The following is a 15,871-nucleotide window of genomic DNA, read 5'->3' as shown; positions in this document are numbered from 1 at the left end:
CTGCGGCAGAATCTCACTACAATTCCACTGCATGCTGCTGCCTGAAGCACAAGTCCACAGGCATCAGAAGCCTGTCTTAGCATAGATTCATTCTGCTAGTCCTGCACAACCTTAAGACCTGCACCTCCTTCAATTGATATAATTAGTCTTTCTCGTGATCGTGTACACTAGAGTGTCCACCCTTAGATTCCTCATTCTCTCTCTCCCCTCATTCAGAAAGAATACAACTTTGCCATAGGGCTTCCTTCTTTTAAAAGTTCCTTCTGGATAATTCCACTCCATGAAGATTAGATCCCATATTGCCTTGTGGATAGGAAAAGCTCTGGGAGGCTTCTTTAACCCCATGATAATGGAATCCTTCTCATACTTTCCCTCCTCCAGCTTGGCTTCTATTAATCTTCAAAATCCACAGAGACAAAACAATCAAGGAGGACAACTTCTCTTTCCTGAATGGACCACTGGTGAATAATCCTCCTTGCTGGAAGGGTATTCACCCTGCTCCAACTCATCCTCCACAGCAGTCTCTTGGTCCTCCTCACAGGAAGGTTCATAGGCCACCGAATGCCTTCCTTCAGTTCCTTTTCTTCCTCCCTAGATCTCTTTCTAAGGGATCCTGAGGAACCCCTTCAGAACCACAGAAGTGGAAGGGCGTGCCCCAGAGCTCTGACCCCATACAAAGGCCTGCTGGAGCAACTTTTAAAAAGCCAGAGATATGGAAGACACCACAGCAGGAGACGAGCCTGTCCACAGAATCGAGTCCATCTGGATAGATACTCCCCTGAGGAGAACTGAGGGTCTAACACCAGCAGGCACAAAATGTCCCCAACACTCCTATGCAGCTCCAAAATGGCCATCATGGCCATGGGTAGCACACCAGCTGGAACCAAAGAAGGAGCTACTACTGAAAGTTCCTGGAGCCTTGCCTCTGGCTCCAGTCCTCATGCTCCTTGCCCTGCCAGTACAAGGAAGAGCTCCTTTCTCCCAACTGGTGTGCTCTACAGGAGGAGCATAAACTGCCACATTTGCAGTCCTGCGGCATTGTTATGAGGTCCCACACAGACACCTACTCTACCGAAGACCAGAATGCCCACTGCTTCCTCCTGCACTAATTTCTCTCTGTCAACCACAGACCAACCCTGCCCACTGCCAGAAGTTCTTTGTACTCAGCACCTTAATAAATTACTTTTTTCTTTTTAACTTTCTTACTAAAGCATAACTCTCCAAAACAATTCTGAGGCACCAACACCTGCCCCCAGCTGATGGGGTGGGGGAAGGGAGAAGAAAGGTAGGTGGTAACAGGGGGACCAAATCCAAGACTTTGCAAGCTTAAGAATTCAACCAGCCTCCTCTGATCCAGGCTCCTTGGCCCTGGAAGCCCCCCTGACACCAGCTATGCTCTAACCAGGGAAGGATCAGTCCTCAGGAGAAGTCTCCATGTTCCAAGTTCTTCTCAACTGGCCTACATCAAGAAGCAACAAGGGGAAACTTTCCATCTGCTGAATGCAGAGAATAGTGGCAGGCTAAAGCAGATTGAGATCCTATAAGAACATAAGACTTGCCATACTGGGTCAGTCCAAGAATCCATCAAGCCCAGAATCCTGTTTTCAACAGTGGCCAAGCCAGGTCACAAGTACCTGGTAGGATCCCAAGGGATAGATTCCAAGCTGATTATCCCAAGAATAAGTAGTGGATATCTGGTGGCTTTCAAGTCCTCATGAGTCCCTCCTTAAGTAAATGAAACCTGTACTTAAGTTACTGATACCTATACTCAAGTTAATGAGACCTGTGCACTCCGTCATCTGTACATAGTTTCCCTCTATTCCTATAGTTTTCATTCCTTTACTTCTCTTCTCTCTATCTGCCTTTGTTCTCCTCTCTTCCCCATCCCCACATTGTTAATTGTTATTGCCAGTTATTTATTTACTATCATTATTATAAATATTGTTTTATCGTTACACTGTATTTTCCACCTGAGTTCATTGTAAACCGGCATGATGTGCTGCACGAATGTCGGTAAATAAAAGTTAATAAATAAATAAATAAATAAATCTGCAGCTCCACCTTAATAATGGTTTATGGACTTTTCCTCCAGGAAATTGCTCAAACCGTTTTTAAATGCAGCTACACTAACAGCTTTCATTACATCCTCTGGCAACAAATTCCAGAGCTTAATTGTGCATTGAGTAAAAAAATATTTTCTCTTATTAGTTTTAAATGTAATACCTAGTAACTTCATTGAGTTCCCTAGTCTTTGTACTTTTTGAAAGAGTAAACAACTGATCAAACTTTTAACTCCTTTCATTCCACTCATTATTTTATAACCTCTATCACATCTTCCCTCAGACGTCTCTTCTCCAAGCTAAAGATGCCTAACTTCTTTAGCTTTTCCTCACAGTGGAATTAATTGTTCCATCCCCTATGAGGAACGATTCTCCTACATGGAAAGGCTACAACAGTTGTGTCGCCATCTGCCAGCAGGGGAGTATAACCCAATGCGCCTGAACTGGTAGGACTGACGAGGGAATGGCATTAGAGGGGATTTGAAAGCTACTCCTCTGATATGAAAAGATAAGAAAATAAGGAGCAGTACTTTTATTCTGCTCTCAGGCAATATTGCAGCTGCTGGATTTTTCCATTCCTGAATGTATAGATATGAGGGACAATGAGAAGTAAAAACTAGATGCAAATTGTGTGATTGCAAAAATGTGTACTTTTGGCAGTGTTTCCAAACTAGTGTGCCTTCAAGTCTGATCAAGTATGGCACAAAATGTCACCACTACCTAATGCTCTGATCCAGTCCAACAACTGGGCTCTGCTCTCAGCACCTTGCAGCAACAAGGCATACCAGTGGTAGCTTAAGCATGTAGGAGCTCCTTTCTGAGAACATGTGTAATCATGCTTGCACCTTCCTCCTAGCTACAGCAATAGCTATGAGGTATAGTAACTAATGGGCAGCATGCAGGGCATGGATAGCTAGGCTCCTCTATGTGCGGCATATACAATGCACCCAGCAACTCCTCATCTTCCCTTTCCTGACCTTCCTTCTTTGAGACTTCTGCCTTATCCCCAGGTTGAGTAAGATGCAATGGATGCAACTCATTCCGAGTGTTATGAGCAACAGCAGTCAAGAAGCTGAGCCAGCTGCCTACATCATATCAACTTCTCCCTTCTCCTACACTTGTATATAGAAAGTTCATGACAAGTTCATGTGCGTCTCTATTCTCTTTATTTTAAAAACTGGAAGAGAAACTGGTCGACTTTCAGTGCTTACCTAGTTCTTCTTTTGACTAAATATGCCCTCTCCATGTTCGCATTGCCTGGCCCATGGAGGCTGGAGCGCCACCCAACATTTTTGTTGATGTAGGTGTGCCTTGGGCTTGAAAATGTTGGGAAACACTAACTTACAGGCTAGGAGAAGCTCTCAGCCAATCCATGTATACACATAGTACAACCTGAATATTTAACTGTTATAGTGAAGTCTTTGACACTAAAAACTTTTCCTGATGCTTTATGTTTATCCCCAACATATATCAATAAATGTATTATTTATACAGGTCACCAAAGCTGTAATCTTCCCTATTTCTACTGAAATAAAAAGTTTTCTTTCAAATAATAAAATGATTCTTCAAACAATTCTGTACTTTCTTACCATTCCTATGTTGTGTAGGTGACTGGCAGGAACAGGTCCATCGAAATCTGTAATAGCCCCAGCACACAAAAAGGAAAACAAGATGACAATAAGCTATTTACCACTCCTTTATCATTAAGCAATACATGGCAGCATATAGGCAGATCCTCTAATTCAGGAGTGTATGACTCCAGTCCTCAAGGGCTGCAAACTGGTCTGGTTTTCAGGATATTCTTAATAAATATGCATCAGCATACAATAATGGTAGTGTGCATGCAAATTTACCTTATGCATATTCATTATGGATATCCTGAAAACCATACCAGTTTGCAGCCCTTGAGGACAGGAGTTGGACATCCCTGATCTAATTTATTTACTATCATTATTCTCTGGAGGTAGCAGTCCTTACTACTACTTATTGTTATAGTGCTCATAGTCCTTACCCAAGCTTATGATTTTTCAACCACTGAGAGAGCAGTTCAGCAGCAGTATTACAAAAAAACCTAAGGCTGATTGCACACAATTACTGGTGTTCATGTATTTATAAACATACTGCTTACAGCAAGATTTGTTCCATAAACATCTAAATCTAAAATTAATCCAACTGCTGGCACAAGCTAACATAAGAGACAAGAATTAAAATTTGGCACCAGTGCTAACTAATCATATCTCTAGTCTCTCTGACCACAAACAATTATTTATGTCAGCAGAATACTCTGATTCTCAGATATCTGGTTGGCAAACAGCATTTATATATGGGGCAAATGATTCTGGAGATCGTTACATAAAGGTGTACTGGGATTTTGATTTTAAAAAGGAGCAAGTAGCTTACTATAAAGCTGGGTAGAACAAACTGTTCAGGCTTTCCGTCCTAAGCAGCACAACCACTGAACCAAGCTGCTGTCAAACGGTATCTTCCAACTATGTTCAAAAGGAACAGTTGAAAGAACAACAAAAAATACAACAAAAAAAGAATGCCATACTGGATCAGACCAATGCATAAGCACTGCTATGGGGTGACAAATGGCACCCCCCCCCCCCCCAAAAAATGGCTTGCTACCCTTTTGCCAATCCAGTTTCAAAGACATCAGGTCAAGCTGGGTCAATTCAAAGTCCAGCCCGATCTCATGGGTGTGTTGTCCAGTAGCTGCTCTCCTGATCTCTTTATTCCCTTGGGTCAGCAGCAGAAGCAGCATTTAATCACACGTTATCTCCAGCTACTATGAGACCAGTCTCAAAATATGAGCTGCATACCATAAGACTCGCCCGTGGAAAACTGAAGATGATATGTGATTACGGGCTGCTCTTGCTGCCAGCCCAGGGGGAGTGAGGAAGAAGAGAATAGGGAGGGCATGTCGCTGTTGCTCGGAAACCATGGGTCTTCACTATACTCCGCCACAGGGGAAGACACACCCCAATGTGTCGAAGTATGAAGAAATGGAGGAAGGGGTAACAAGGGAAATGAACCTGAGTGGAGGAGGCATGTCCAAGGATGGAGAGGGCAAGAGAAGAAAATGAGCCTGAGAGAGGGTAAGAGCATGTTGGGGGGGGGGGGGGGGGGTTTGAGAAGGGAAAAAAGCCTGGGGAGTCAATAGCATGTAGAGGGAGGGAGCGAGAAGGGAAAAAAACATCTGGAGAGACGGGCATGAGAAGGGAAAAAAGCCCGAGGGGGAGAACCTCAGAAGGGAGGGAGGAAGCAAGAGTATCAGAAGAGAAGTGATGGGGAGGTAAGGCCTCTTTAAGAAGTGGGGGTGAGAAAGGGGGAAGAGCCTTTGAAGAGAGCATGAGAAGAAAAGACTGTTTGAAGGGAAGGATGGTGAAATGCTATGAAGGATCTGAAGGGGCAGGGAAGGGGTTGAGAGACAGTGTATAGAGATAGGGGAGTGTGGAATGGGGTAAGAGATAGAGAAAAGGGCCAGGTCTGTGAAGGAGGTCAAAATAAGGGCTAGGGACTGGGAAGCTGGGTAGGAACTAGATCATGCCAGGAAAGGATTAGGGCTGATGAGAAAATGAGTCAGAGGAAGGTAGATGGTGGCTGAGGAGGCAGTGAAATCACAGGTAGAAATGGAGGACCAGAGAATGGGTGAAAAACAGAGAAGGAATAGGAGACTTGGGGAAGGATTGAGAGACAAGAGTGGTTGTAAGAGGGCTGGGGAGAGGGAGCATAGGGGATGTAAGGCTGGTAGATGAGTGAGTGGGAGACTAATGACTAGAAGTTGAAAGAAGAGGAGAATGAGAAATTAAATATAGCTATGAGTGGATAGAGAAACAGAGAAAAGAGCAATCGAGAAAAAAAGATGAAAGGGAAAGATCAATATTAGAGGCAGATATAGAGAAGGAAGGGAAGAAGACAAGAAAAGAAATGGAAAATGAAAAGGAGACCCTGGTAAAGATTTAGAAGATCAACAACAGGAAAGTGAAAAAAAAAAAGACTTGAAATCAAACCAATTACAAAAATAAAATGCCTAGACAACAAAGGTAGAGATTGGAATGTGTCAGCTTTGAGAAACATGCATATTTTCCAATTTTTGTATTTTGCAAAATACAGGAGAAAATTAATTTGTTTCTCTTTCTCCTGACTTGCACTGCTCATAGAGTTTGGCTTCATGAAGTTTTCAATTCTGTTTTTGTTTGCATGTTTCTGTTTCTAATTTGTGATCCATTACTCTGCATTAGGAGAGGGGTCTGTCCATGTTCTGCATATGTGTAGGTTGAAACCTCCACCCCCAAGTTAAAAAAAAAACGGAAAACATGGCTATTTCGACAGGCCTTCCCATCCAATACACTCCCCACTGAAGACAAAATACCCTACTGCATTCATCTCTGTAGATGACAAAGCATATGTACCTCCCTCTGTACTCCTTGAACTTTAACAGATTCCTCTCCCACCCCTCTCAACATCACCTTCTCCTCCTAGCATCTTCTCTACCCTCCCCATCCCCTTTAATCCCCCCCCCATCTTTATCACCTTTGTTGTCCTTAACCCACATGTATATATTGTACACAGAATTTTGGTTATAATTTTTTTCAGTTAACCTGGTTATCCAGATAATTTCTTTAATCTTCTCTTGCATCTCATATTTATCCTGCTCCTGTATAAAACTTATGTATCTCATATTTAACTTGGTTCCTTGTAAAGGCTATGCCTAACTGACAGTTTCCTGTCAGAGTTTCAAGTTATGTGTAAACCGATACGATGTGCAAACGGATGTCGGTATATAAAAATGCTTAAATAAATAAATAAATAAATAAATAAATAAATAAATAAATGTGTCCAAGGTGAGATATTATGCTCGCATGTAGTTCCTGTGTAGGGATCTGCAACAGTCCAGTTTGTTCTGCTTCCGCAATAGGAGGTACATTGGTATTCTAGAGCCTGATGTAATATTTACAATGCTGCCTTTTCACAGGTAGTGCTGTTGCTGTTTTGAGTCTTGGGAGTTTGTGCTGTTATGGTATGGCAGGTTTGGTATATAGATTCTGAGTGTCTTTTTTGTAGGATTTTATGTTACTTCACAAAGTATCTAGTAGTGGAAGGAATATTCATTGTTGTTTCTGAGGTGATATTACAAATTGAATGAAGAAATTACTACTTACCAGATAATTTCCTTTCCTCTAAGGAGGGCAGGTTAATTCACACCAGTGGGTTATGCACCTCTACCAGCAGATCGAGATGGAGCAAAAGCTGACATCACAAACATTTAACCCCGCCCCATCAGCCCACCAGTATTTTCTGGAAAAGCCAAAGTGTGGACAAAATGGTTTACAAGAATATAAATTAATAGTAAACCAGTCATGTTTTCACTTAATCGGGAACACAGAGCTCAGATAAAAGCATTAACATGCATTAATCTCAGGGGCCGGTCATGTCACTTACCAGTCCTTCAATGAATGAACAGAAAAATGGCCAGCACTGCCTGCAAGAAGGAACAAGCTAAAAGCAAATAGGCAGCCGAGGGCAGGTTGTGGTTTAGCCTGCCCTCCTTAGAGGAAAGGAAATTATCTAGTAAGTAGTAATTTCTCCTTCCTCTGCACTCAGGAAGGCTAATCCACAACAGGGGGCGTACCTAAGCTACGCCCGAACAGGATGGTAGACTGCCCGTAAAGCAGTCAACATCGCATGTGCAAAGTCTGAACCCTTCGGAGCCCAAATGTCCAAGCAGTAATGCTTGGGAATGTACACAAGGAAGATCATGTCGCTGCTCAGGAAATCTTGTCAGGAAAGAACCACCAAGTCTCCACACACAATATCGCCGAATGCACTCTAACTTACCTAGAGAAAAACCTCAGCATCCAGGCTAAAGCTATCCATGTTTCAGTATCACTTTGTTTACCTCCATCATGGAGCAAAAACTACTGATCCGATGATCTGAAAGATTCAGAAATCTTCAAGTATTTCATCTGATGCCACTTGACATCCGATGCACGCAAAAGATGAGACCCACACATCACGAACCCCCTCCAGCATGGGCAGGAGAATAGAGTCAAGTGAAAATTCCGAAACTACTTACGGCAAGAAGGAAGTCACAGTGTCAAGCTGTACAGTCCCTGGAAGCAGGCACAAAGATAGTTCATGGCAAAAAAGATCTCACAGTCTGGAAACCCGAAGTGCTGAACAGATTGCCACGAAAAAAAACTACTTCAAGGCAAGTAGCCACAATTAATGCCCACCCAGTGGACGAAAGGTGGAACTCATCAAAAAGTCCCGCAGCGGCACCAATAGCTGCACAGGAGGCTGAAAACACGTAACTCCCGTCAAGAACCAGGACATCTTTGGATAAGAAAACAATGGTCCACCGAAGACATGCCCGCTATAACAAGCGAGAGATGCTACCTACACCTTCAGGGTGGTAAAGACCTAGCCTGTAGGCAAATCTTCCAGCAAAAATTCTAAGAGTAAAGAATTTCTTCTTGAGAGGGTGAGAACCTCACGCCTCACACCAGGCCTGGAAAACTTCTGACACTAAAAGACACTCTGTGGCCTCGAGCAAAGTGGAAATCACAGCAGAATATCATACTTCAGCAACCAAACTCTCTCAAGGGCCAAACTATAAAAAAAAAAAATGACACAGAAGAACCAAGACAGCAGCCACACCAAGCTGAAACTGAAGTGGAGCCAAACTGAAGATGCCGGACCAGGATCAAGGCTGAAGACCGTAGCAGGCTTAAAACAGACATCCAGGAGAAGACTGAAGACAAGATCCAGACAATGACAAGGAATCAGGCAATAGCTGAAGACAAGGCTCCAGGCAAGGACGAGGAACCAGGCGAAGACTGAAGACAAGGACCAGATGGACACTGAAGACCAGGATGGACCGACGGCTGGAACAAGCTCTCCAAAGACCAGGAACAGGATTCAAGAACAAGGAACTCGGAACAGGATTCTATAACCAAGAGGACTCAGAAGACTTAATCAAACAAAGACGGACCCAGGACAGACAAGACCACAAGAGACCTGGAAAAGATCAAGGACCACAAAAGACCACAGGAGACCAGGAACCTACAAACACAGAAGACCAGGACAAGAGACCATGAAACCTTGCAAAGGCCCCGAAGGCAAGAGTGAACTGCCCTTTTATAGGGTGGCCGGTGATTATGTTGACTGACGGCGCCGCTAGCTTTCCCACCACAGGCCCTTTAACTGTAGCAGGAGTGCACGCACACGCGACTAAAGAGAAAAAGAGAAAGAGTGGTGGCAGCATTCAGCTGCAAGATGACTGAAGGCACCTCTCTGCCACGGGAAGCAGCAGCATCGGAAATCTGTGGCAATTTCCTGCTGTGGACTGGCATCGGTTGAGTGAAGCCATTCATGGGACCTTCCCGCGGGCGGCAAGCCTAACAGGAGAGTTTCGGTCTGGCTAGCAATTTTGAAATAGATGATGCCTTTCTATGTACCTATGGGAATGTTTATAATATCCTACTCCACGGGCACACCTGAACAAGCGCACCATTATTTTATATTCTTGGACTGACAACTGAAGAATCATGGTACTTTCGTGATATTGGACAACTCCAACGTGCTAACAGAAGCTAAAAGGCTTCTATGCCACCTATACAATTGATGTAAGAACATAAGAAATTGCCTACTGGGTCAGACCAAGGGTCCATGAGCCCAGCATTCTGTTTCCAACAGTGGCCAAACCAGGCTACAGGAACCTGGCAAGTAACCAAACACTAAAAAGATCCCATGCTACTGATGCCAGTAGCAGCAGAGGCCATTCCCTAAGTCAACTTGCTTAATAGCAGTTAATGGACTTTTCCTCTAAGAACTTATCCAAACCTTTTTTAAACCCAGCTATACTAACAGCACTAACCATATCCTCTGGCAACAAATTCCAGAGCTTAATTGTGCATTGAGTGAAAAAGAATTTTCTCCGATTAGTTTCAAACGTGCTACTTGCTAATTTCATGGAGTGCCCCCCAGTCCTTCTATATCCGAAAGTGTAAATAACCAATTTAGTTCTACCCATTCTAGACCTCTATCATATCCCCCACTCAGCTGTCTCTTCTCCAAGCTAAACAGCCCTAACCTCTTTAGCCTTTCCTCATAGGGGAGCTGTTCCATTCCCTTTATCATTTTGATCACCCTTCGCTGTACCTTCTCCAGTGCAACTATATCTTTATTTTTGAGATGTGGAGACCAGAACTGTACACAGTACTCAAAGTGTGGTCTCACCATGGAGCGATACAGAGGAATTATGATATTTTCCGTTTTATTCACCATTCCCTCCCTAATAATTCCTAACATTCTGTTTGCATTTTTGACTGCTGCAGCACACTGAACTGATGATTTCAATGTATTATCCACTATGATGCCTGGATCTTTTTCTTGGGTGGTAGCTCCTAATATGGAACCTAACATCTTGTAAGTTCTGGATGGGTTATTTTTCCCTATATGCAATACCTTGCACATGTCCACATTAAATTTCATCTGCCGGGGGTGTGCTGATGTCACCAACTGGAATGGCTGCTTGGCTTGTGAGCTTCTGGTGTATCCACCTGAATCAGTCATAAAAACACCATCATCCATTTAGAAATAGCCTGGAAACAGAGCACGATAGAGCTGAAAAGCAGAGGATGACTACCAAGAAGAAAAATCTCGATCATAAACAATTCTCATACATCAAGTCGGCGGGGGAGCTGACAGATGGCGACGGCACTCAGGCCGCAGATGAGGCCTGAAGCATGGAGACCGATCAAGCATCGCCGTCAGTTATAGCAGGCCTACCTTCAAGAGCAGAGTTAAGAGAATGTTTCGTAGAATTGCGCTCGGATATGTGACAACACAAGCAAGATCTTTTACAGTCCATATCTGAAATAAAAGATGACCTTGCATCTTTGGGCACAAGAGTAGATGAAATCAATGTGAGAATGGAAGGACAGGAGGAAATGCTAAGAAAGATGATGCACCTTCACAAGCAAATCCAGGAGGACCAAAACATTTTAATGGACAAAATAGAGGACTTAGAAAACAGGTCAAGGAGGAGTAATCTCCATATTTGCAAAGTGCTGGAGACGCTGGAATATAAGGACTGCCACGCGGTCGCCCAAGCACTCTGCAAGTTCCTGCTGCAATTGACTTCTCCTGAGGGACCCGACGAAACCAGAGTTCCAGAACAAGTAAAGATAGAGAGGGCACATCAGTCTCTGGGACCCAAAATTGCCAGCAGGCCGAGGGATATCATGATCTGCCTGCACAGCTTCGCTACTAAGGAACAGATACTCTCAGTCGCCAGGAAAAAGCATGAGTGGACATGGGAAGGACTTACTATAATGATATATAATGATCTACCAGCTTCAACACTGCACAAACATTATGATCTTAGAGGTGTAACTAAAACTTTACAGGAGAAAAATATAAGATACCGATGGACTTTCTCATTTGGGCTAATATTTATGGTGATCAGCATTTCTTATAAAGTTAAAACAGCAACAGATGTCGAGGCAGCATTTAAGCAAGCCAATCTACCCATCTTATTCACATTTAAAAAGGCAGAGGACGACATTCCCAAGATGGCTGCCACCCCGAGATGGCAAAGAGCATGAAGCCACAAGCGACTACAGCGACAAAATCGTACACCGGTCACAACAGAGACCGGGCAGGAAGCCTTGGAGAATACGTGAAAGAGGAACCTGGACTGAATCACTGTAAGAAATGGTGGTCTGATACAAATGGTTGGTGGACAATGCGTATTACTGTGGAGAGGACAGAATCTTAAGTTAAAAATACCTTTTTTCTTTCTTTTTCTATACTATATTGGTTTTAGGAAAGCATTAAGACGACTGTAACTCTCCGCTTTAAAAAGGGGGGGGGAGGGTATGCTCATGAGGGGAGCGGACAACAACCAGTTGGTGTACAACACCCCTTTGTGGAGGAGATATCCAAGGGGAGGATACAGTAAAGGGATATGAAGCTAGGGGAGGACGGAAGATCTGAGTTACAAAGATATGGTACAATGGGAATAGAAAGCAGGAACATAATGAAAGGGCCGAGAATCGGTCTCAATTATGAAGAATGCTTACACAGAATGAAGGGATGGTGAAATTACTTAAGATACGGTCTCTTAATGTCAAGGGATTAAACACACCCAAAGAGAGACAGTTGCTTCAGCAGAATCTATTGCGAAATCAAGTCTCAGTTGCAATGCTCCAGGAAACACATATAAAGAAAAGACACGAAGACTTATTGAACACAAAAGGTTACCATGGTTTTTTTTTTATTTTATTTTTATCAATTTTACAAATTAACACAAGCATATACTTATTCAGTAAATGAGATACTTCATATTCAAACATGAAGTACATAATATCTATCATAACAAATGACTTAAGAAAAAATAAAGTATCTCAATGTAATAAAGAACAAGGGGGAGACCAAGACGCATGTAGAGCGATTACAAAGTAGAACCATTACAAACCAAATGAATTGCTTTCTAGCTATCCCCTACATAATTCAAAATGCCTGACCCCCCACAGTAGAAATTTTTAAGGAGTGTGGGACTAAAATTATACGCAACTGAGAAGGTTCAAAGAACAAATATTTAGTATTTTGAAACCTAAGTAAACCCTTGCACGGATATCTCAAACTAAACTTGCACCACGGGAAACAACTTCTGATTTCATTGATAGAAATTTCTTTCTTCGTTCCTGGGAAATCCTTGTAATGTCAGGAAAATACCAAATTTTCTGACCATGGAAGGACTGTGACTGATTTCGAAAGTAGAACCTCAATACAGAGTCCCTTTCTAAGATAAATGCAAAAGTAACAAATAATGTTCCTCTTGTCAGGATTTCTGTATCCTGAGAGAGTTCCAAATATCAGATACATTCAAAGAAGCATCTTGTGGTTCAGCTTGTGATTGATTTCCTGAATTTCTATCTTTAGGTGGAAGAAGGTAGTAAATCTTTGTTATAACAGGAATTGCTTCATCAGGGAGTTTGAGAATATATAAGGTAATTCCTAAATAGATCTTGAGGGGAAATCAATTTTAAGTAAGGAAAGTTCAAAACCTGTAAATTCAGCTTTCTGAGCGAGTTTTCCATATTCTCTAGTTTCCTTGAATAAACACTGGCATTTAGAACCAAGTTACTTTGAACTGCTTCAGAATGAGATAATCTTGTATCAAAGTCCCTCAGCTGGGAATCAATAGATGCAATTTGAGATTCCATGGTTAAAGACTTAGAACTAGTTTCTTTCAAAACTTCAGTTAATGAAAGAATAGCTTTTTCCATCGATGCCAAAGAACTCCAAATAAAATCTAAGGTCTAGCTAATGAAAGTTGTAAAGTCAGTCATACCTTAGACTCACACTCTCCTCCTTCTGTGGGGTTTCCATTGTCAGTCTAGACTAGAGACATTTGTGTCGCTCCCCGAGGGCCCTTGGAGTCTAAAAAACATAGACTCTCCGAAGGAGATGTCAAAATGGTGTCCCTTCTCAAGGCATCAGATTTTCGTTTGAAACTTTGTTCTTTCAAACTCGATGTTAAATTATCCTTCAATATATAGTCAGATAGTATAGGTGGCGGCAATGGAGTCGACGGCGCACCAGGACTTAATAAAAGGGTTACCATGTTAAATATATGGCAGCTAGTACAAAGGGTACAAAATATGCGGGTGTCGGAATATTACTATCCCAAAACCTCACACATGATATGTGTCACACATATCAGATCAATATGGGCAATATACATTATAAAAATAAAAATTGAGAATGAAGTATATACTTTTGTTAATGTGTATGCACCTAACGTAGATCAGAGCTCTTTTTTAAATTTATTAGATAGAGCACTGGAACACATTGCAGAGGGGTTAATTATTTGGGGAGGGGATCATGACATGGTAAGGAACCTCAGACTAGACACATCCAACTACAGAATTACAGCTAGCTGGAGAGCTAGGGAAGAATTATCCACCTTGACATCCAAATGGGGGGTGATAGATATATGGAGACAGCATAACCCCACCTCAAGGACATACACATTTTACTCAAAACCCCATGGGACGTACTCAAGGATTGATTTCATATTACTTGATAAACCCCTGCAAAATAAAGTAGTAAAAGTAGAGATAGGGGATATAGTGTGGTCTGACCACACTCCTACATGGATCACCCTACAATTAATGGATTTAGATGAAGGTTTGAGATATTGGTGCCTGAATGACAGCCTGTTACAAGAGGAAAGCATATACACCAGCTTAGCTGATAACTTTAAGGAATATTTCCACCCGAATGTGGATACAGCAGGTACGGTGGAAAGTCTATGGGAATGCTCCAAAGTAGTAATGAAGGGGCGGATAATAGCACAAGCCTCCCACTTGCGGAAAAAGAGGGAAAGGCGACAAAAGGAATTACAACAAGAATTAGAAAGGTTGGCGCGTTCCCATATGACATCTCAAAACAATACAGTGTTGCATCAATTAAATGCAGTCTATGGAGAGTTAAATCTATTAGAAGCTGCACAGATAGCCCATGCATTATAGCGCACGAAACAAAAATATTTTGAGGGCAGTAACAAAGCAGGTAGAATATTAGCATGGAAACTGAAAACATTAAATATACAAAATAACATTGCCAAAATTAAAGTTGCTGCAGGCAATATGAAGACTTCCTCTTCAGATATAAGAGAGTGTTTTACCCAATTTTATTCTGCATTGCATAAAAGGGATGACACAATTAGCCCAGATAATAAAATGGCATATCTTAAAACCATATCCTTACCTTCTCTGTCAGAAGCTCAAATCCAGTACCTAGATAATCTCATTAGCTCAGTAGAAGTAAAGGAGGCAATAAAAGCCCTTAAAGCGGGAAAGTCCCCCAGCTTGGATGGTTTTATTGGAAGTTATTATAAGAAATTTGGTCCATTATTAATAGGTCTCCTCACAGCATTTTTTAATAGCATAAGGGCAGGGGAAACATTACTGCCCTATTTCATTGATTAATGTTGACCTGAAGATCCTAGCTAGAGTACTTGCGGGGCGGCTAAATACCATCCTCTCCCACTTAGTGCATCAGGATCAAGTGGGATTTGTCCTGCAATGAATGGTGACGGACAAGGTGCACAAGGTCATAGTTATCCTCCGGTGGGCCAAAAAAGAGAAAATATCCTTACTATTACTCACTATTGATGCTAAAAAGGCATTTGATGTGGTCCACTGTACTTTTTTATTCTCTGTTATGTAGAAAATGCGATTTGGAAGGTATTTTTTAAATTGGATCAGACAACTATATAAGAATCCACAAGCCTGAGTCAAGATTAATGGGGGATATGGAGAGCCTTTTCAGGTACAGAGAGGAACCCGGCAAGGGTATCCATTATCGCCTCTATTATTTGCTCTCTTCCTGGAGCCACTAGCCACAAGAATTAGAGAGTCTCCCAGTATTTCCGGAATACATAAGAGGAATCTTCACATGAAAATTTCACTTTTTGCAGATGACACATTATTGACCCTGTCCGAGCCGACCACATCCCTTAGGGGTGTTACCTCAGAACTGCAATCCTTTAGGAAGGCTTCTGAATTTAAAATAAATGTTGATAAATCCGAAATCCTGAATATAAGTATGACAGAAAGCCAAGTCACCTAGCTCAAAGTTGAATACCCATTTAAGTGGGCAAGTAAATCCATTAAGTATCTGGGAGTACACATTGGGCCAGAAGTGATAGATATGTATTGATTAAACTGTGTGTTATGACTGTCGGCTGCGGCTGCCCGCGGCCGACCTAACTCACATTATGTGCTGCCCTG

General features: G+C 42.2%; 1 protein-coding gene across 11 annotated transcripts in view; it reads right to left on the bottom strand.

The window, feature by feature from the left end:
- CSPP1 (centrosome and spindle pole associated protein 1) overlaps positions 1–15,871 on the bottom strand; it is a 471,676-nt gene that overhangs the window by 40,027 nt on the left and 415,778 nt on the right. For all 11 annotated transcript variants that reach the window (XM_029591423.1, XM_029591419.1, XM_029591426.1 and 8 more), the window contains one exon: positions 3,650–3,696. In XM_029591423.1, the coding sequence (XP_029447283.1) occupies positions 3,650–3,696 (47 nt within the window). The remainder of the gene's footprint in view (positions 1–3,649; positions 3,697–15,871) is intronic.

The sequence above is a fragment of the Rhinatrema bivittatum genome, chromosome 2 (assembly GCF_901001135.1).
Source record: "Rhinatrema bivittatum chromosome 2, aRhiBiv1.1, whole genome shotgun sequence".
Classification (NCBI taxonomy): Eukaryota; Metazoa; Chordata; class Amphibia; order Gymnophiona; family Rhinatrematidae; genus Rhinatrema; species Rhinatrema bivittatum.
This window is presented reverse-complemented; position numbering and strand designations above follow the sequence as displayed.